This window comes from Giraffa tippelskirchi, chromosome 3 (genome assembly GCF_054371585.1).
Source record: "Giraffa tippelskirchi isolate mGirTip1 chromosome 3, T2T-mGirTip1v1.2.pri, whole genome shotgun sequence".
Classification (NCBI taxonomy): Eukaryota; Metazoa; Chordata; class Mammalia; order Artiodactyla; family Giraffidae; genus Giraffa; species Giraffa tippelskirchi.
The window spans coordinates 183,890,491-183,913,088 of NC_137277.1; the positions used below are offsets into that span (position 1 = coordinate 183,890,491).

The 22,598-nt window shown below is 52.9% G+C and overlaps 1 protein-coding gene across 11 annotated transcripts in view; it reads right to left on the bottom strand.

The window, feature by feature from the left end:
- The window catches only part of MAN1C1 (mannosidase alpha class 1C member 1), a 155,278-nt gene that overhangs the window by 37,392 nt on the left and 95,288 nt on the right, over positions 1-22,598 (bottom strand). For 9 of the 11 annotated variants that reach the window (XM_081586642.1, XM_081586646.1, XM_081586641.1 and 6 more), the window contains 2 exons: positions 4,882-4,997; positions 2,447-2,527 (listed from right to left, as the gene is read on the bottom strand). The exons of 1 other annotated variant lie outside the window; for it this stretch is intronic. In XM_081586642.1, coding sequence (XP_081442768.1) covers positions 2,447-2,527; positions 4,882-4,997 — 197 coding nt within the window. Of the gene's footprint in view, positions 1-2,446; positions 2,528-4,881; positions 4,998-11,975; positions 11,991-22,598 lie in introns of all 11 variants that reach the window. One more of the 11 variants, XM_081586637.1, reaches the window with a different exon arrangement.

The window sequence follows — 22,598 nt, forward strand, 5'->3', positions numbered from 1 at the left end:
CTGCGTGACCTTGGGTGAGCCATGTGCTGTCTCTGAGCCTCCTCTGCACAAAGGAACAGTGATGTGTGCCCTGGCTGCTTCAGATAGAGTCTTCTAGAAATCAGATGAGAGGCTGTACATAGTGAATGTGCTATATAAGCTGCAAAGTGCTCTGCGAACATCACCTGGTGCGGCCGTGGCTGTACTTGTCATTCTCCTGGGAGCAGAGTCTCAGGGGCTCCACCTCCTGCAGGCTCCCCCTGTAGCAAGAAAGCCCTCAGCACCGGAAGGGATGTGGGGGCTCGTTCACCGTTCATCCCACAAACACTCGTGGGAACAGCCCACCTCGTGGATACCCATGTCGGCGAGATGGAGGAGGAGAGGGGAGGGCGTCCTCACCCTGGTGTGGCCAAGTCCCAGTGACAAGCAGTGATGCTGGACCAGGCTGAGCAAGGGCTAGGACCCAGGCTGCGGCGGGAAGGCCACAGGAGCCTGTGTGACCAGATGGCTCTCTTGATCTCGGTCTGCACACCTGCACGAGCAGCCTGCTCTCTGCCACATGGAGGGAGGGGTCAGGGAGGCATGTCTGGGGGGACAGGGCAGCGCTGGCCACCCGGGAGCCTGCCTGCTCAGGGGCTCTGCACTGCTCGGGCTCTCCTGGGGCCTCCTGGACCACGGCGCTCACAGCACACCCCACTGCCTGCTCTGCCCCATAGAAATCATTGGTCCCACACCCACCCCGGTGGGCCCTGAGCTGTATCGCTCCTCCCCCATCCTGGACAGGAGGCTGGGGAGTGCCTGGGCAGAGCCTGGTGTCTTTCTTGACTCCATGTCATTTTCCTGTCCTGGGGTTTTTCAAATGACATTCAGGCCTTGGGTGGCTCGCCGGGTCCCCATGGACCATCAGTTTAGTTCAGTTCAGTTCAGTCGCTCAGTCGTCTCTGACTCTTTGCGACCCCATGGCCTGCAGCACGCCAGGCCTCCCTGTCCATCACCAACTTCTGGAGTTTACTCAAACTCATGTCCCTTGAGTCAGTGATGCCATCTAACCATCTCATCCTCTGTCATCCCCTTCTCCTCCTGCTCTCAATCTTTCCCAGAATCAGGGTCTTTTCCAATGAGTCAGTTCTTCACATCAGGTAGCCAAAGTATTGGAGTTTCAGCTTCAGCATCAGTCCTTCCAATGAATATTCAGGACTGATTTCCTTTAGGATGGACTGGTTGGATTTCCTTGCAGTCCAAGGGACTCTCAAGAGTCTTCTCCAACACCACAGTTCAAAAGCATCAATTCTTTGGCGCTCAGCTTTCTTTATAGTCCAACTCTCACATCCATCATTTGGGGACAAATTAGTACCAGCAGGAATCTCTGCTGAGGAGATCAGGTTTGAGGGGGAGGGGCCCTGAGCGGGTGCAGAGATCACGCTCACTGCTGCCTCCACACCCCTGGCGTCTGGGGCAGCCCAGTGACTTCCCAACAGCGGTGGCAGAGGCTCCCCACAGGCAAGGAGCAGGACCATTGTTTGTCCAAGTGGATAGAGCAGTGATGCGCAGAGCAATGCAGCCCTCTGGGTAATGGAGACATGACTGATGGCTGACCCATGTGCTGGGGGCTCAGCCAGCTTGCCCCTCAATCCTCAGACACTGCCCCGTGTCTGAGGATGAAGTCCCCCACTCTGTGATCTCAGGGTTCCTTGCAGTGCAGAGAACATGGGCTCTGGAGCCCTTCAGCCCTGGGCCCAAACCCCTTCCCTCTCGTCCCATTTCACAAGAGCTCTCTGACTCCATGGGCTTAGGATCACCCCACGGAGGGGAAGGCAGGAGGCCCAGGAGCGGGAGAAGGAACTTGCTCAAAGCCACGGGCAGGTGCCCCGTGCAGGGGACACGCAGGTTTTCCTACTCCGTGCCCAGGACTCTGTCTTCTTGCCTCACTTCAAGGCTCTCCTTCTGGAAGCCAATGCAGCTCGCCTGGGCTGAGTGGCCAGCAGTGGCTGCCCACCTCCCTCCTCACCCCCTTGAGATCTGGAGCTGGTGTCTAGCCCTGGAGCAGAGGACGAGGGATGGCTGTGGAGCCGGCCGAAGCCCAGGGGCCCGAGGCGGAAGTGGTGAAACAGTGGTCTTGGCTTTATCAGTCCTGAGAACTAACCTGTGCGAAAACCAGCCCAGCAGCGATACAAGCCCAGAGGGAGCCCGGATGTTGAGGGAGGTGTGAGGGGAGCTGCACAGATGGTGGGCAGGCCCAGATGCTGCCCTTAAAGGCTTACCACCAACTCTGGGAGCCAGTTCTGAGCAGCAGAGTGGATGCACTGGACAGAAGAGGAGGAAGAATCTGCAGGTGGCCCTATGGAGACGGGATATGGGTCCCCTGGAAACCCTGTTTCCTCGTTGGTAAGATGAGGGGGGTGGGGTTGGTGTTCTTCCAAGCCCTCTTCAGCCAGGATGACCCAGGGGCCTGAAGAGGCCAACTCACCTCCTCTCCCGTCAGGTAGAAGGCTGAGAGGAGTCCTCCGATGTACCGGATGTTCACTTCGAACAAGGACGCTTCCCCGCTCTGCAGGGCAGAAAGATGGGGAGGGCAGAGGGGACATTCATGAGATCCCCTCAGGGCTCCCTGAGGCCTCTGGGCCCTTGAGACAGGTCACACCTGCCACCTACCACCTCTGCCCCACTGACCCGGCCACACCTGGGCCAGGCTCCCCGCGATGGGGATTTTCAGAGCAAAAGGCGAGAGGGATCAGCACCTGCCTAGCGGCAGCTACCACACATTTACAGAGTTCCAAATAAACACTGGGCTTGGCTTCCTTCCCCGGCCCTTGCCAGAGGCCATCGGAGGAAAGTTATGCCTGGCTGCTCTCCAAGGAGCTCGAGAATGCGTAGAGGGAGCTGCCGGCTGAAGCTGAGCCCGAGGACCGGCAAATCCTCTCGCAGTCTGGTCCCCTCTCCTCCCTGAGGGAGCCCCCCTCGGCTTCGCAGGAGGATGGTGTGGTCCTTCTTTGGGGTGACAGGGCAAGCAGAAGGTTCTCAGAGGACGTTCTGGGGCAGGAAGGAGGGCTGCCAGGCAGATCCTGACAGGCAATCAGCACTTTCTTAGCCTCTGCTCTGTAGCCCTCAGGGCACACCCACATTCACCTTCAACATTGTTTTCTTTCTGAAGTCTGGATGGCAAAGCAGGGGTATTGGAGCATCATGCCAAGGACCAGATTTGGCTTAAAACCCCATCTGAGCCACTCACTTGGCTTTTGAACTTTGGACAAGATATTCAGCCTTTTCCACTCCGAGTTTCCTCATCCTGAGCGGGTGGATAGGAGACGCTGACTGGGGCAGGGGAGAGGCCTGCCCAGTGCCTGTCCAGGGCTGGGTGTGGCTCCATAAAGGTACCTGTTATTTTCTCCCCCTTGCTCCCGAGGGCTCCCTTTGCACGCTTCCCACATTGCAGTCTTTTGTTACTGATGGCAATGATGGCCATCCCTTTAACTGGGTGAGCTTTTCCACTAACAGAGCACTTGCAAAGCTACTCCTCTCTTTTGCCTTCCAACCCTTGGTGAAGTTCACTCCCACCTTTCAGATGAGAAAGCCCAGTCTCAGAGAGATGAAGAGCCCCCACCTGGCTTTCTTCAGGGACACTCCCTAAATGTCCCTGGGCTGCCTGGATGTCCCTAGGCTGCCCAGCCCTGCCATCAACCAGGCCCCTTGGGCAGCTGCCGGAGGCCCACTCTCTTCCCACCATCTGCTTAGGGGTCCAGATGGGCTATGGAACTACTCCTTCCTTCTCCCGCCTCTGCTCCCATAGGAAATGGGAGGATTCTGAACTTCTTCACCTCACGCAGACTGGGCAGAAGTCATAACAAGCTTCAAAATCATCACAGGGATGATGGCATCAGTTTATCCGCACTGGACTTTACAGTGTTATAAAATGCTTTTTACAACCTCCATGGTCGTCCATCCTTACAAGCCTGTGAATTAGGCACCAGCATTGCCTCATCTTTCGGGTGGGTAACTCAGGCCCAGGAAGGTCACATGACTTTTCCCAGCCTGCGGGCCGAGCCAGAGGCTCCCCTCTAGCGTCGCTCTCCCAGACCTTCCCCACTCTGTCTCTCTGCCCTGCTCCGCGGTGACACGGGCCCCTCCAGGAGCAGAGGCGTCCACTCTGCCAGGAGTTACTGGAGCCGTCTCGGTTCACAGCAGGACCTGTCACTCCTGGAGCTCCAGCTGGAGCCTGACGGTGGGCTTTGACGTGACCCCACCATCTGTCTCCACGTCCCGCTCCCCCAGACCACCTAAACGGCTGCTCCCTGTGGGGAGCTGAGCCTGTCAGGATGGATCTGTCACTTTAGTCCGGGCTGGGAGATCACTGGCAGAGGCAGGCGTCTGGGATTTAAAGCTTTTGTACCATCCACACACATGAGCGTTCCCTCCCCAAGGTCTGGTCCTTGAGGTCCTGAGAAGGGCTGCCTGCAAAGGCTGGAGACCAAGAGGGTCCCAGACCTGGCCATGGGCCTCACACCAGATGGCCTCCATGCCCCCTCACCTGTCTCAAGAGGGCGGCACAGGGGCACACAGATGGGAACTCTGGCTCAGGGCAGCTCCAAGCAGATAGCCACTTCTCCCTTCCCAGAGGTGCTTCCCCTGTTGCAGCTGTTCTGTCTGACAGATTCAGTCCCAGAAGGAGCTTCCTGGGTGGGAGCAACATGCCCTGGAGTTCAGGCTAGTAAATACTTGTGGGCTGGCGGGACATCCCCCACCTTAAGGCTGGTCATAGAGGAGGGGACTTGGCACAGAGTGTTGGGAGCCCTGGCTCTGAGAATGCCCTGCTGGGCAGCCTGGGTCTCAGAGATGGAAGGCAAGCTAGTGGCTGACCTCTCAGGCCCCTTCCAGCCCTAGTACCCCAGGAGGTCTCTGACTCACCACGTTCAGGTGGAAGCTCTCTTCGACCCAGGCCTTGGCCTCCTGGAACTCCTCCTGCAGCTCCATGAGGTAGAGGGTGTCGAGGGAGTCGATGACCGTGGCCCCGCTGAGGCCTCCTGCAGGCACAGAGGATGCAGGGCATGACCCAGGGTCATTCTCATCCTTTCCACCCCAACCATATGCCACCATTTGCCAGGCCTCCTCTAAATACCTGGGCAGGCTCCCAGGCACAACTCAGGGAGACTCCAGGGCCAGCAGCCTTAAAAGACACATCTGGGACCCAGAGTCCTCCCGTGGGCTGCTTCCTCCTCAGGGCAGCGAAGAGTGGGTGGTGGGTTGGGGAGACAAGTTCAAGGGCTGAGCTGCTTCCCAGACCTTGGTTCACTTTTACGTCCGCCAGCAAGTTAACCATCAGCACCAGTTGGGCACCTACCACTTTTCTGTGATGCTGGAGGGTGAGCGGTATTCGGTCTACAAAATCTTAAAGAATGTGCTAGTTCTCTGACTCTTCAATTCCATTCTTTATTTTATGCTAAGAAAAAAGATGTTCACCAATATTTACCCCGGAAGGTATTTATTGCAGTAACAAATAATGGGTGAAAAAGTGAAAAGTGAAAGTGTTAGTTGCTCGATTATGTCTGACTCTTTGTGACCCCATTGTAGCCCTCCAGGCTACCTCTGTCCATGGAATTCTCTAGGCAAGAATACTGCAGTAAGTAGCCATTCCCTTCTCCAGTGGATCTTTCCAACCCAGGGATGGAAGCCAGGTCTTGCAGGCAGAACTTGCAGGCAGATTCCTTACCATCTGAGCCACCAGGAAAGCCCCAAATATAATGGGTAAAAGTTGGGGGAAAAAACCTCCAAGTCCAATAATAGGGGATCAGTTATACAAACTGTGGCTTATGTGCAAACTAGGACACTATGCATACATTCACACAAGTGAGAAAGACTGTTAGTTGGGGAGATATCCACAGGATCTGATAAGCCAAAAAAAATTAAATTGCAAAAAAAAATTTTAAAAAGCAGATTATAATTTCTTTACTTTTTGCCATTGTGGACAAGTTGGTACAGAATTAAGTCTGGCAGGAAGTGATTCAGTGGTTATCTCTGAGGATTAGGATTACAGGTGCTTTTTGATTGCTTCTAGCTCATGGATTATTTTTATAACCAGAAATTTATTTCTGTCTAAAAAAAAAAAAAAAGGAAAGACAGTTTCAGCAAAGAAACGAAAGACATGCACAAACTAAAGAGTCCATGGCCACCCCTGGGCCTCAGACTCCTGTCTTGGGAGTAAAAGCAGAGAAAACTGTACAGTTTCCCCCTCACAAGCGGGACAGGAAAGCAATGAGGAAGACCTCCCCATGTGGGACAACAGAGTGTGGCTTGTAGAGGATGGTGAGGGAAGAAAGGAGGGAGAAAGAGATGTGCTTGGTGCCACCTGGAGGGCTTCCTGGAAGAGGTGGCAGGCTCCCATCAACTCTGTACTACAGTCATCACAGGCAGCAGTAATTTCCTTCAGGGACTAGGGGGTAACTTAAGAGGAGTATTGTTCCTTCAGTGTACTCCTTGCAGAGGCTCAAAGCATTGAGTCTCACAGGCTCTGCCTTCCCCCAGAGGCTGCCAGAGCTGGCCAACGGGTGCTGAGCCCCACTTGAGTTTGAAGCACGGCTCTGTGGGCCCTCCTGCACTCAGAGCTAGTGTCTAATCTCCTTAATTAGTGCTTCCCTAACTGCTCACTTGTGTTGACTTTGCGGAGTAATTCCTATGAAACTCAAACACTTAACCACCTCTCTAGGCCAGGCAAGGTCAGAGAAAAGGTGTGGCTTGGAAAAGTATGGGAAGTAGACCTGGGAGAAGTTGGCAGAAAGTTAAGTCTGGAGGTTAAAGAGTCATTTCCAGGAGGAAGGGTTTTGCAAGGAAGAGTAGAGGGTGGGGAGGGCTGGCGGAGGGGTTGGGAGTGGGGGTGGGAAGAAACGACTCGCTTTCCAGTCCAGAGACGTGTGTCCTGGGATGGCTTTGGCATTTGGGTTGAACTGAATTTCCAGAATATCAATCCCTCCCACACTTAAGCATTAATAGGAGAACATACTCATAGCCAAACAAAGTTGATCTTTTCCTGGTTTATCCCGGCTGCTTCCAGGCAGGTGTCCAAGGCTGAACACAGTTCGTGGGAACTCTGGACCCTCCTGAGGTGCTCAGGCCTTGGGACACAGATGGGCTACACGCGGACAGAGACATGCGCAGACCCAAGGGTGCTGGCCTGGCATCCACGCTCCAGGCTCTGACGCCGGGGCCCCTTCCCGTTCACCACAGGGCCTCAAACCTGAGTTCTTAAGGGCCTGAAGGAATTCTTGAGATCCCCTCTTGCCTCACCCCTAGATTTCATAGATGAGGACCCCAGAGAGGTCCCCTTCAAGTTTAGGCCAAGGGAGGAGAGGAACCCCAGGCTGGGCCACATGTAATGTGTTTTCCTTATGAGGGTGTCTCAGTTCGCTGGGAAACAATTTCGGATCTGTTAGCTGAGCCCCCTTCCCGGCGGGGCCAGGAGGCTGCTCCGATCAGTGAGGAGAAGAGAAACCCAAGCTGCGTGTCCTTCAGGGCCAAGGGCGAGGCGGCCCAGAGTATCTGATTCCTGGATCCTGTCCCCGGGCTGCCAGGTATTTTCACCCTGTGGGCCCTCCGTCTCCTGGGCTGACCCTGAGCCCAGAGGCCCCGGGACCTCGGCTGGGCCGGGAGGGCAGCCAGGGCTCCTCGTGACCAGCTGTCCTCCCAAACACTCCCGAGGCCGCTCACTAAGAGATCTGTTGGCAGGGTTCTGCCCTGGCTCTCAGCTTCCTCTCACCCCTCCCCCGCCACCACCCTGCTGGGCCACAGGCCAGCAAGTCACTTATTGGAAAGCTTTTCGTTTAAGGCCAGAGGTTACCTGGTGGCCCAGCCGCCAGGCAGGAGAGAAGGCGTGATCCCGAAGTCAACTCTACCTGCGCCTTCGGCCTGTCTGGGGTGGCTCCCCCGGGGAAAAAGAGATCCGGCCCCTCAGTCAATAGGCCCATAACTTGTAGGGAAAGAGCCAGAGGGGCACAGAGAGTCAGGCAGCTGGCTTGGCAGCTTCCCTGGGCTGCGGCAGCCCACTCTCCCAGCTCTAGCTCTGAACTCTTGCTCACAAAGGACATCGCTGGCTCCTCTTTCTGCCAGGGCAGGAGGCAGTGGTGGTGGTGGTTTCGTCGCTAAGTCGTGTCTGACTCTTGTGACCCCATGGACTGTAGCCTGCCAGGCTCACTCTATCCATGGGATTCTCCAGGCAAGAATACAGGAGTGGGTTGCCATTTCCTTCTCCAGGAATCGAGGCAGTGGGGTCTGTTAACAAAAAAACAAACCACAGCTCTGGGTTCAAATCCCAGTTTGGGTCAGCAACATATCTCCTCTAAGTGCCAAAGTTCTCATTTGTAAAATGAGGTAAAGACCACTGGGCTGGCGTACTGGGGAGCTACTGAAGGTTCCTGAGCTGGCACAAGGGTATCATATAATGCCCAGCTTAAATGCACTTGTACATGTCTGGCATGGAGCAAGCGCTTGACAAATCAGTTCACTGCTCTTATTTCTGGGGTCCCTTAGCTCACCTTGAAATGCTGGCCTGGCCGGGGAGGCATGGGTTCACTTTCTGGCTCCATTATGTACTAGCTGTGTGACAGGGCAAGTCACTGTACCTTGCGGAGCCTCATTTTTCTCATCTGCAAGATGGGAAACACAGTAGGACCAACCTGGTAAGGCTGCCGGGAGGGTTAAGTGGGGCGTGTATGAAAAGGGGCTACCACGATGTTGGGTACATGTGAGCTTGCCCCTACAAGCAGAAGTGTGGCCCTCTCTGTCCCCAGCTGGCCCTGGGCAGCCCCTCCATAAAGTCTTCTAGGGTCACTGAGGCCTTGTGATGCTCCTGCATTACTGGTCTCTCACCACCCCGTGGGGCACCAGACACAGCTTGTAAAAGTCTTGACCTCAACTTAAAGGAAAAGCGTCGCATGGGTCCCACCTGTGTCTGCTGCTTCCCACCCCTGACTTGGCTGTGCCCCTGCCTCCGAAAAGGTCTACCTACCTCCCAGGCCGCTCTGATTCACCCTGTACATTGTCACCTTACCTGTCTTCCTAAAACCAGATGCACTGTGCCCCTCCCTAGCTCAGGAACCTGCAAAGGCTTTGCAGTACCCATGCAACAACTGGGGACAGGGGGTGGGGCCTTTTGGGTCTGAATCCAGAGGATCTGGCTAATATCATCTCCCATTAAGCTCTGCTTCCTGGACACACGCTGTATGCTCTGGCCTCCCTACATTTGCATGTGTGGTCTCCTCTGACAAGAGAGCTTCTCTGTGCATCTGGGCATACACAAAGCCTTCACCTTCTTCAAGGTCACCTCCCACTGGCAGCCTTCTCTGATTGCACCCAGCCAACCTCCTCCTGCCCAGAGAGCTTCCATAGAACTTTCCCAGGCCTCCCACTCAGGTGCCCTTCATTCCCACCCTGTACTGTGAGGCTCTAACTAGACTGTGAACTCCTTGAGGCCAAATGCTCCCATGGCTTCTCTCACACCCCTTCCCTGCAGCCCCAAAGGCCAGAGCCCCCAACCCCAATGCCACCAACCATTCCCTGCAGCCTCAGCACCTGCCCTGACTTCTATGACACTTCTGCAAACTCTGCTAAGAATTGCCTTCCCCATCCTCCCTTCTCCTGCAGGATCTAGAGCCCGCCCAGTGCCTCCTCGGCCAGGAAGCCACCGTGATCCTCCCCCCACAATCTGCATGAAGTCTCACCCTCCCTGAGACGTCTTCACCAGCCCCTCGGGGTCCACCCTCTAGGCTTGTGCACTCCCATCTCCACGACAAGCGCTCCACTCTCACCACATAAAGGAGTTGTCAATTTACTTCCCTGTCCTCTGTAACAGCCCGGGCTCAGTCTGCAGCGGGGTCGCCTCCATGCTCAAGAGACAGCTGCCAGTGGAGTGGGCAGACAGGAGGGAGGAGACCAGGCTGGCCCGTCTCCTGCACGGACTCCCTGGCCTCGCGATGGCTCTGGGCTCGGTCTTGGCCTTCATGACACCCCTCTTCCCCTTACTTCTCCTTCTCACCCTCTGGTTGCTTCTTCCCAGTCTCCTTTGCTTGTTCTTCCCCATTGCCAGGCCTTGAAAGCCTGGGGCTCTGCCCTTGGACCTCTTGTCTGTTCTCCTTCCTCTTCTTAGTGACTCAATCTGGCCTCATGGCTTAAATACCATCCACATGCCAATGACTCCCAGATTGAAATATCCAGCCAGGACCTCGACCTCCAGCCCAGACTCACTATCCAACAAGTGTTACTCACACTTCCACTTGGAGATCTAGAGACATCTAGCCTTTAACTTGTCTGAAGGCAAATCCTGCCCCTCCCTCCCAACCTGCCCCTCCCACAGTCTTCCCACCTCGGTGAATGCCAACCCCCTCCTCCCAAGAGCTGTGGCCCCCAGCCCTTGACTCTTCATCTCTCGCCCCCACGTTTTATCCCGCAGCAAATTTTGGTGGCTCTGTCTTCATACGAGCTCCAGCCTCCACCCACTCCTCACCTCCTCCGGCCTTCCACCTTCAGAAATGCAAGTCATGTCATGCCTTTCCTCTGCTCAAAACCCTCCAAGGGCTCTCCCCCCTGCCTGGAGGGCTGTGATCCTGCCCTTGCTTCCTCTCTCTGCTTGGCCTCCCTAGCTCCATGCCAGCTGCTTGTTGCTCCCGGAGCCCTCCAAGCCCTCCAAGCCCTAGAGCCTTGGCCTTGGCACTTGTGATAGCTTTTCCCTTTCTCTTTTTATCTTCAGTACCTTTATCCCTGGCAACGTTACACACAGGTCTGCTTCCCTGTTTACTGTCTTCTCTAGTGGAGCGTAAACTGCTAGAGGCGAGGCTCTGTTTTGTGCACTGCAGTCCTCCACTGCCTGGAACACTTCCTGCCCACCACAGGTGCCTGATGAGTATTTAGGAATAATAGGGTCCCTTCTCGGCGAAGGGGCTGTTGCTCATTCATATCTTTCCATGCTCGGCTACAGCCTGGCACCCAGAGGCATTAAAGGTAAATGTGAGGGTTCAACAGACTGAACATATCACGTGGGCATCTTCGGTGCCCACGTCCAGGGCAGCTTAACTCTGTGCTCTAGGAACTGGCGCCAATCAACAGAAGAGACCCTCCCAGCAGGCTGTGGCCAGATCGGCCAGAGTGGTTGAGCGGGTCCACACCACTGCCCTGCACAGAGCTATCTGTCTCACATGTCAGGCTCTATAAGGGAATGGACCCTGGGACCCCATGGCCTCCTCCCCTGGGGGCTGCCTGGCCATGAACCACCCTACCCTGCTGGACTGTGGTTGTATCGCCTCACCTAACTCTGCCATATTAATGATGATGAGGTTTTTATGTGACATTGTATTAGTAAAGAGAAATGGGTCAGGCTGGGCAACGTAGCTCCGGGAAGAACATTTAGATAGAAAAAAAAAATCACCCAAGGCATAGCCTATTACCGCAATATCCCCAGAGCCAAATACTAATGGTTGCATTTAATTTGATGATACAATCCAGAGACTTTTCTTAATCTGTAAAGCAATAACACAAATGTCTTTCTCAGCTTCCAAAGAAACCAACGTGTCTGTGAGGCAGGTTGAGTTCCCAAAGATGGATGCCATAGGATGTCCCATCCCACAAGAGAACCTCTGCCCACAGCTCCTCTTCTTGAACCTGGGTGCAACTTTGTGACTACCTGGAATAACAGAATAAAGCAAAACGGATAATGTGCTAGTTTTTAGGCCCAGCCCTTAAGAAACAGGCAGTTTCTACTTCCTGTGTCTTGGAATGCTGGCTCTTGGGACCAGCTGCCATATTGCGAGGAAGCCCAAGAGAGCCCATAAGGAGAGAACCCGTGGAGAAGCCATACATATGCTATCTGACGGACAGCCCATCTGAGCTTCCAGTCAACAGTCTGCATCCATTCCAGACACGGGAATGAAAAAGCTCCCAGAAGGTTCCAGCTATCAAGTCACCCTCAGCCTTCAAGCTTTCCCAGGTTAGGGGCCGTATATCCTGGCAGGGAGAGAAGCTGTCCCCATTGTGCCCTTTCTGAATTCTTGGCTCCTGGATCTGCGAGCATAATAAAATCATTGTTTTAAGACAGTAAGTTTTGGAGTAATTTGTTATGCAGCAGTAGCAGCTGGAATGTTCTGCCACATGGGCTTCTATGAAGATGAATTAAAGCGATATCCCCACTACCCCAAAGTACATTGTTTAAAACTACCTGAGGTCTTCTGTGAAAGAGTAAAAGAGGAGAGTGAAAGAGCTGGCTTAAAACTCAACATTAAAGAAACTAAGATCATGGTATCTGGTCCCATCACTCCATGGCAAAAAGATGGAGAAACAATGGAAACAGTGACAAACTTTATTTTCTTGGGCTACAAAATCACTGCAGATGGTGACTTCAGACATGAACTTAAAAGATGCTTGCTCCTTGGAAGAAAAGCTATGACCAATCTAGACAGCATATTAAAAAGCAGAAATATTACTTTGCTGACAAAGGTCCATCTAGTCAAACTATGGCTTTTCCAGTAGTCATGTATGGATGTGAGAGTTGGACTATAAAGAAAGCTGAGCACCAAAGAATCGATGCTTTTGAACTGTGGTGTTGGAGTAAACTCTTGAGAGTTCCCTGAACTGCAAGGAGATCCAGCCAGTCCACCCTAAAGGAAGTCAGTCATGAATATTCATTGGAAGGACTGATGCTGAAGCTGAAACTCCAATACTTTGGCCACCTGATGCAAAGAACTGACTCATTAGACAAGACCTTGATTCTGGGAAAGACTGAAGGCAGGAGGGGAAGGGGACGACAGAAGATGAAATGGTTGGATGGACATGAGTTTGAGTAAGCTCCGGGACTTGGTGATGGACAGGGAAGCCTGGCGTGCTGCAGTCCATGAGGTCACAAAGAGTCGGACATGACTGAGTGACTGAACTGAACTGAGGTCTTCTGGCTGCATAAAATATTTTAGGGATGAGGACTTCTCCATTTTTATCAGGTCTGGGTTATTTGTTTTCCTCCATGAGGAATTTTTTCCTTGAAGCTTTCCACAATGATTAGTTCCTGGATCACATTAAGTTGTGTTCAGGAGCTGAGTGTTTCCAGGAAAACGTTTCTTGGTGCCTCCAGAAGGACTAAAGATATTTTTTTAAGAAATATTCTTGGACTCCAACAGAATGTTCTTACTAGAAGCTGATTAATAAAAGGTGATCAGATCTGTCTGTATCACTGCCCTTTAAAAAAGCCCTCAAAACCTCCTGTTCTCCAAGTTCAAAGTCCTGGGCACAGTGTGCAAGGTGCCTGTGGTCCAGGCATTGGCACCCTCTCCAGTCTCACCTCCCTTCTGCTCTCTTTGCACGTGATGCTCTGCCTAGAGCGGACCACCAGCAGCTCCCCAGACACCCTGCAGTGTCTGCTGATGCGAGCGCTGTGTGTTTTCTCAGGATGTTCCAGAACCACCAAGCAGAGCTGACTGCCCCCTCCTTTGCAAGCCCGACCCGCTCTGCAGCAGGCGCCTCCGTCACAGCACGGTCCACCCTGCATCTGACATCTTTGCCCATGAATCATCTTTGCCCGTGAATCCTGGAGGGCAGTGGCTGGGTCTGACTCTTCCCAGGAGCCCCAGCATCCATCCTCAGGCCAGGCACCAAGAAGGCAAGAACAAATGGCTGCTGCATGAATAAATGGCTGGCGGAAATACCCACAGTACTTTCTTAGGGATTTCCAAACATTCTACAAACCCCTTTGGCCTCGGAGAAAACACAGTGCTCATAGCAGTGGCCAGCTATCTAAGGAAAGCACTGTCAGGGGGACATGATGGGCAGCTGCTGACATCAGCGCCCTGGTGGAACTAATGGCTTCCTGCATCCTTCCCAAACACATGCCCCACTTTGCGGCCACAGCCGGCTGGAGAACGCTTGCTGTGGCTGACCGCCGGATAACGTCTACTGTGACGAATGGCCAGACACGGTTCATTGAAGCAGTCTGCTGGACAGGGTTCCTCGTTGGAAAACAGGGTGTGTTTTAAAATGTTAATGTTTCGTTTGTTTTTAAATAAGAGCTGGGGGTGCAGGCTGACCTGGAAACTGGTATTCAGACAATTCCCTGCAACAGTGCTGTGTAACAAGCTCTGAACTGCTTTCATCTCAGAACATCTCAGAGAGGAGAAAAGGCATATGGAGAAACTGGAACTCAGGGCGCTCACAGCTGTAACCAGACACCACCTTTCAGACCACATGACTTTACAGACTTGGTTTTAACCCAGCTTCATCCTTTCCCAGCTGTGGGATCATGGACAAATGACTTGACCTCCCTGGGGCTCAGAAAAGTGGCACAATGGGGCCTCTTTTTGAGAACAGAGTGGCCACTTCAGATGGATGTATATCAGAGTACTCAGCAGTCGCTCAGTACAAGAGAATCTGATACCCCCAGCACACAGTAGGTGGTCTGTACACAGGGCTGTTATCATAAGACTCAGTTCTGGCAGAGGAAGGCATACCCTTGGCCCGGCAGGAAAGGATGGCATGGCCTACGTGCCAAGCAGGCAGGAGCTGCGGGCTCTCAGGAAAGCAGGACCAAGCTGGGCAGGCACTCTGGCATTTTTAACACACTTCTTGCCTCAACAGGAAGAAAAGCAAAAGCCGGAGACCTGGCTGCTCACCCCAAGAGACATGAAACCCAACCGCTGCTCTGGGCAGCTCCTGAGGGCACACCCAGAGTCCCTCCATGGTCTGGCTTCCCCCTGCAAATTAGTCGATTGCTCAGTACTGTCCCTCTGCCTCCATGGGAAGGGTAAACATCCTTGTTCCATCAGCCTTGGTCTTATCCATGTTACCTGCTTTGGTATCATGGTGGGAAGGGAATTAAAATTGGCTCTGACTTTAGGCTCGGCCCTGAGACTTGCCAGTAGGATTAGTGGACGTGACTTGAACAGAGGTTTGAAATAAGCTCGCGTGGTGGATTTGCCCTCCTGCATGCCCACCTTTCACTAGGAGAAGAACAAGTCTCAAACAGTCACTGGTCCATGAAGGATGACAGATGGATGGAGCAGACCTGAACCAGCTGAGCGCAGCCTAGATAAACCAAACCCCAGCCTATTTGCAGCCACATGAACAAAAACATAAATGCTGACTGTCGTCTGCCACTCACTGTGGAGTAATGTTTTACATGGCATTATTTTGGAAATAGATGACTGATATAATGCCCTTTCAGTCCTATTTCTTAATAGCCTTGGCATGTTTCCCATACTCTAGCTAGACTACAGATTCTATGAGGTCCACACTTTCTCACCTCCCAACACTTTATTCTGTCTGCTTGGAAGTGCCTCCTCTAACCCAAAGTGCCTCCACAAATGGCCAAACCCAATGTCTACTTTAAGTCCTGGAGAAAATGCTGCTTCCTCCATGAAGACATCCCTGATTGCCCCACCTGGACCTGAGGTCATCCTCCTCTGAATTTTTATTAAAAGAACTGCTTTTCAACTTTCATTACTGAAATCTGTGTCCTTTTCTCAAGTCCATCCCAGGCAGTGAGTGTCTTCAGGGCAGAATTTAAGCCTGTTTAACCGAAGCTGGCACAGGCCCTGGAGAGTAAAGGTGTCACTGAGATCTACTTAGATCTACTGAATGATGCCTTCCACCCACTGACTCACACGTGGATGACGAAGACTCTGGAGAGCCAGGGCTCCTACCAGAGGCTGTTCCTAACATGGTGGCAGGTGTGGAGGGGGTTGGAGGAGCGGGCAGAGACTAAGTCCATGAATCTCTGAAATCCCGGCCCAGGGCAGACACCCAACCGAAGTTCGCTTGTGGAACGTGGGATTCTCCTAAATCCCAACCAGAGAGGTTAGCAAGAACAGCTGTAGACAGCGCTGCACGCCAGACACTGTCTTATATGTTTACACACATCTTTTTTAAGCCTTGAGAAAACTCTACCATTGTCCCCTTTACAGATAAAGATGGAAACTTCAAGTATTAAGTCACTTGCTCCAGGTTTATTTATTTACCCGAAAACACACCGTGGAGTGCTCGGCCGCGCCTGGTGCGGGGGCACAGTGGGGAACGGCCAGTCCCGGTCCCCACCCTCAAGGAGCTAAAGGTCTGCTGGGGGAGAAAGACACCAACCAGGTATCACCTGGTGAAACCAAGTTACAAGGGACCGCGTGCGGTGGAGGGAAAGAGAACAGGGGCATGGTCGAGCCATTGGGTTGAGGCCTGAAGGAAGAACAGGAAGGAAGAGGGGGTCGGGGCAGGCCAGGCATATAGACAGCAAATAGAACAGAGGGGGGAAGTCTGGGCCTGCTTGGGCAGCAGAGAGGAGGCACGGGTTGGTGAGAAAGAGGGAATGCAGTAGGTGGTGAGGGGTAGTAGGCCAGACCACACAGGGCCTTGGGGGCTCAGGAAGCCTCATGTGGATGGCTTAGGGACCCTAGCTGCCTGGTGTTTTAAAGCGACACACAAGCGGTTGTGTGAAGAGTGTCCTTGAGGGGGACCCAGTGGGGACCCCAGGTAGAATAATCCCTGGGAGCTGCCCATCTTGGTTGGGGAGTGCCCCCTAGTCACTTAGGATGAGTAGGAGGGAGGCAGGAAGCACCTGGGCCTCTGCTTTGAGATCTCCTGAAGGCAGCTGGAGACACCCTCCAGCTGGTGGGAGGCTGTTTACCAGTCGAGGGCAAGGAGAATTAACCAAAAGCACAGGGCAACATCAGTCAGTCACCTTGCTTCAGCCCCATTGTGGGGAGCCTCCAGCTGCCAGGGCCTCCCAGGCCCATGGACGCAAGGTCACAACGTCATCTTGTATATACACGGTGGTCACACAGAGCTATGCATTGATCATGGCAAACACAGCCTGCGGGCCAGAGCCAAGAGGCACAGATGCAAGGCTGTGATAACAAGATGAATGATGACTCCTGGAAAGGGGAAAAGCAAGGAAATGAAAGAGGCCCTATTCACCCCAAGAAGCATAAAGAGACGGCAGAGGCAGTGCCGGGAGAGCCTGGTACAGAGCTGTGCCCCAGCTGAAGGTCCCTCCAGTCACTGGGATGGCTGAGCTGCGGGGAGTGGGCCAAGCCCTGGAGCCCCACTCACTAGTTCCCTCAGTTTCCTCATCTGTACAATGGAGCAACCATACCTCCACCCCACAGAACCACCCTGAGGGTCAGAGATCATACTGCTTCTGGTCCACGGCCAGCCTTGATTGAACCTGTGTGGAGGCAGATGGGGGCACTCTTTAAACAGCCTCCCAACAACCCTCGGAGGAGGGTGCAATTGTGTCGCTCTTTTTCAAGTGGGGAAACTGAGGCTGAGACAGGTCATGTAAGGTTCCCAAGGTTGATGAATGGGGAGCCAGGATTCAACTCAGGCTGCCTGCCTCAGAGACTCCGCATTTCATTGCTGGGCCATCTTGCTCCTGTGCAATTTTTGGGAACTTGACCAGGTTCAGAGGGCCTGAGAGGGTCCCAGGGAGGTGCCCACAGCCACAAGACCCCCAGGCCATCTCCTCAGGGCTTGGCAGTACCTGCCACCTGTGGGCAGGAGCAGTGCCTGTGTGAAAGCAGCTGGTACCTCCCCGCAGGAGTCCTGCCTTGATGCTCAGACAAGCCCCCACAAAGCCTTCCCAGATCTCCTGGAGGGAGTGACACTTTCTCCCTGCACCATTCTGGGTCCCACTGCTGATCACCTGGCCAGGCCGATTCTAGGAGTGTCCCTGTTGGTCTGTCTCTCTAACAAGCAGGAGCCTGGAAGGCAGAGATCCTGCCATATTTGTCTTGAGACCATCTACGATGGCTTCCCTGGTGGCTCAGACAGTAAAAAATCTGCCTGCAACACAGAAGACCTGATTTTGATCCCTGGGTTGGGAAGATCCCCTGGAGAAGGAAATGGCAACCCACTCCAGTATTCTTGCCTGGAGAATTCTATGGACAGAGGCTACAGTCCATGGGGTTGCAAAGAGTCGGACATGACTGAGCGACTAACACACACACACACACACACACACACACACTTGATGCCAGGGGTGCTCAGTAGGGTCTGAGTCAATATATACAGAATTAATCTGGAGAGAGAACTGAGAAGGAGCCCAGCTGGCAGGAGCAGAGACCAGACCAGCTGGCCCTCTTCCCATCAGGTCCATGGTGGCCCCGCCTGATTCACCCTCAGCATACAGGGAAGAGGGGGCCAGCTCCCCCTCCTCCACAGATACCCGAGACCTTCCCTTTCCTTAATCCATAGACCCCTTTCAGAGTCTGCTAGAAACCACTCCAACCCCTCCCCTCTACTAAATGGACATTTGCATGCATTTTACACAGAAAGTAGCACAGGTTTCCCATTGGGAGACCTATCTGTGTTGACCACCTAAGTGAGACAGGGGACCTCTGGGCAGATTTTTATTTCCTACAAAGGATGAGATGAGGAATTTATTTTGGAGTCAGGGAGATGCAGAAACAAATCCTACTTTACTATTTCTAGCTGTGTGATCTCTGGTTAGCTAGTTCATCCACATAAGCCTCAACATCCTCATCTGAGAAATGGGGATAATGTCAGATAATGCATATTATTAGAAAGAATGCACTAATAGGTGGACAGGGAAGGTTTGTTTTTTTCCTTTAAATAAGAAATAAGAAAATCAGCTGCAGTAGGTGCCTCTGAGTCACCTTTCACTTGATTTTATTTGATTTCTTTTAATAGGCAGCAGTGATAATGGAAAAAGCATAGGCTTCTAGTCACAATGTTTGAGACTTGGCTCTTTCTATTACCAGCTATGTGACCACAATCAGATTTCTTAACCTCTCTGAGTCACGAGTTTGCATTTGTCAAAAGGGACTAATAACACTCCCCTTGAAGATGTGCGTCGCTTGGATGCAGCACAGAGTCTGGCAGAAAGGAGCAGAAGGGGAAGGGTCTGTGCATGAACTGAACAGGGAGAGCCCCTTACCCACCTGCCCATGTGTACCCACTTCTCATTCCTGGTGCGACAGCCGAGCACACTTCCTGGGTGAGAACTGCTTCTGTTTTAGATCTGGGGCCCAACGCAATTCACAAATGCAGCAGACGTGCCATGGCCCAGAAGACAACTCCCTCTCCTTCAGAGAAAACACACAGTTCAATTTCCCACAGATCGAACCCGGGAGCCTTTCAAGGCTTTCCCAGCGAGAGCAGTTCTCGGAATTCTCAGGCGCCACCCTCATGCAACTAAACAATTAAAGCCCAAGTATTTGTCATTCTCAGCAAAGGTTTGTGAGGATGAGTGAGAAAATGAAAAAAAAAAAAAAAAAAAAATCCGATTTCAGCGGCACAGTTTTCAGAAATATATGGTAATCCATTTTTGTCAATCCACGGAAGGCACAGCTCAAATCATTAAAAAGCCATCGTACTTAATCATGCATGGAGAAGGCTGGGCTGTGACTCTTAGATCATTTTCAAATGGTTTCAGGTTAACTTTCAAAAACTGACAGGCAAGCAGGGAGGGGATTATGACAGATGATAATCTGAAGAATTTCTAGTTCTGGTTCTCAGAGGATGAGGAATTTATTTGAGAGAAAATTGCCACCCAGACCTCAGCATGATGGCAATGGTGAGGGAGAGTCCAGGATGGATCAGCCGCGACCTCTGCCCTCAGGGAGTCTGCAGCTGCTTTCTCAGAAAGACAGCAAGTTCAGAGCAAACTATTAAGTAAGCAAATAATTGTGATGCATTGTGACAGGGGCTAATAAAAGGTGGAAGTTGACCCAGTGGTTAAGTCTCAGCTGTGAGTGTACAGACCTGAGTTTGGAATTCGTCTTTGCCACCCACTCTGTGACCTCATGCAAGTTCCTGAATCTCTCAGTCTCGGGTTCCTCATCTATAAAAAGGGATAGCAGGCTCATAGGCTCAGGAGGTTATGACTGAGCTCATTCCCATAAATCCTTTCACATGGTGCCTGGCACACACGGAGCTCTCCAGTCAATGCTGGCAAAGCAGCGAACTCTGCTGAAGGAAGCCTCCCAGGTGACCTCGGATTGGGATCAGGAAGGATAAACGGGAGTCTGCAGGGAGGAGAGGTGGAGGAAGGATGTTCCAGGCAGAGGGCACAGCACATGCAAAGGCCCTGAGGTGAGAGGTTGGCCAGGGAGGAGCACAGGGTGTGTGGGGAGCAGGATGAGGGAGGGAGTCTGCAAGGGAGTCCTCCTGTGAAGGTCAGTGACTGCCAGGTTGAGGCGTCCGGACTTTATTGAAGCTGGGGGCAATGTTTGCAACCTCAGACATTCAGGGACGTCCTGAAAAACCCCCTTCTTCCAGGTCTTAGCGCATGTTGGTTACTTGTTGAATTCTCAGGGACCACCTCCCATCAAACTCGATCCAGGGTCCCCGGCCTTTGTGTAAGAAAAACACCCTCTATCAGGCCCAGTAGTGGTCATGCTTTCCTTCCTCAGGGCAGAGTCGCTGGGGGGGAACCACCACCCAGTCAGGCACTGCATTTCCCACCTCCCTTATGTTTAGGTGGGGCCCTCTGACCCAGTTCTGGACAGTGGAATACCGGCGTTAAGTTACATACAAACTGAGGCCTGGTCCATGAAACCTGCTGTGGGATCCTCCGAGGCTGAGGTGACCTTGGGAGTCACAATCTGAAGATGAAGGAGCCTCTATTACCCTGTCCCTGAGGGACCGTGATGGGTGGGCCTCCCTCCTCCTGCCATCAATTTGACTTTGCACAAGCAAGAAAGAAATGTCTGTTCCCGAGCCATACAACGATCTCTGGGTTTATCTGTTACAGCAACTCGCATTACCTTAAATAAACACATCCATTACACAGCATGTTATTTTGCCTCTCTGAGCCTCAGTTTCTCTAATGCAGATTGTTGTAAAGGGCTAATAAGATGACAGATGTGAGGGAACGTGTTGCTGGTGTTGTGGCTTCAAATCTCTGAGAGCCTGTAGGGGAGGGCACTTTGTATGACCCTTGCTGCGGCAGGGGGAGTACAGCTAAGGGCTTGGAGATGGTACTGGTAAGGGGTCCAGATCTAGCAGCAGATCCTGACCCAGACTAGAGACCCTCACTCCGGGCTTTAGTTCTGCCCCTTGGCAGAGATGCTCCCCAAATGGCTGAGGGAGGGGGCTGGGGCCTGGCTTCTGTCTCTTGGCTTCTGCTCCCCTGGGAGGCAGTCAGCCCAGCCTGCCTGATGATAACTTGTTCCAGCCTCTCACAACTCATTAGCAGGAAATTGCATGCCTTGCCAGGAAGATGCACGTCTGATTTTTCAGACATGTCAGGTTGACACTGTTATCAAAACCTTGTCATGTCTCTGCACAGCCCCGCATCCTTCTCTGAGGTCCTCCTGGCAGGCTCTGTGCTCAGGGCACATGCTTGCTATCTTGGGAGACTGAAGAGCCTTGTTCAGTTGAGCATTCTGCCAGCCAGCTTGCAAGGAGCAGGGGCTTGGGATGGAAGCCTACTTCACCCTGCCATTAAGCCGTCCTGCCTCCCAGCCCAGGACTGATGCTGAGATCCGCAGAGGAGACAGGAAGAAGGCCTGTGCGGCCTGTGACGTGCTGAGCTGGATCCACCCAAAGACAACTTTAACAGGATCCCGGTCATTACATGTCCTTTTGTGGACAGGGTTTCCTCTCCCATAGATTGGGAGTAGGGATGGAGGATGCCCCACCCCCAGCCTCTGGAGCCTGAAGTTGGGGCAAGGCCACCTCATCCTGTACACATGGCCCCGTGGCCCTGTGCTCAGGTGGATGGGTGCAGACATTGACCTTTTCCACCTTCTGTGCCCTCACCTTTGCCCACTGCCCACTGGCCAGCGCTAGTGGAAGGCATGCGAAGAGCTCTCAGATCATCTGATGGAGTAAAGACCATCAACACCCTGGGCTCGGCTCTATGGAGAGACAGAGAAGCAGCAATGACAAGGACAAAAAGCATCCATCTCCACAATCTTTTCACACAATAATGAACCTGTCTGAGCCTTATATCCTCTCTGAGGAATACCATTACCCTATTCCACTGAGGAGGAAACTGAAGCTCACAGAGATTCAATGACTGGTGCTCAAGGTAACCCAGCTAACGCACTAGGCAGTAATCTGAGCTGCATCCTGTGAACGTCTCATAATAACCACAGTCACCTGCTTAGAAGGTCCTACATATCAAATACTAGACCAAGCATTTTGTCAATTCTCCAGCTGAGGTCATATGATCTCCATTTCCAAGTGATCTATGGAGGCTCAGAGAGGTTAAGCAACTTGTCCAAGGTCACACAGCAAGGAAGCAGTAACCACAGCCTTAATGCCTACAGTGGTGCTCTCTCCCTACACCAGTTGCCTCACCAGCGAGAAGGGTCCCACCTGGGGAGGGGAGCGAAAGAGGGAGTCTACCAGATCCTACCAAGCAAAAAAGGCAGCAGACAAAATTGCACACATGCTGGTCACCACTCCATTAAAAACCCGAGTGGGCATGGATCAGATAGGGTGGGATCTGGTAGACAGTTGGGTGGGTGTCTCAGAGTGAGGCAGGGCCTGGCAACTTCTGTTAGCTCATGGTCTCCCTTGGCTGAGTTTTCCTTGTAAGGATGGCTGAGGGTCAAAGTGAATAGAGGCCAGGTGGGCACAGGTGTGGTGGCTCCTTGGTTCCTTGGCCCAGGCAGCAGGGGGTCCTCCCTCCTTCTCCCAGGTGCAGG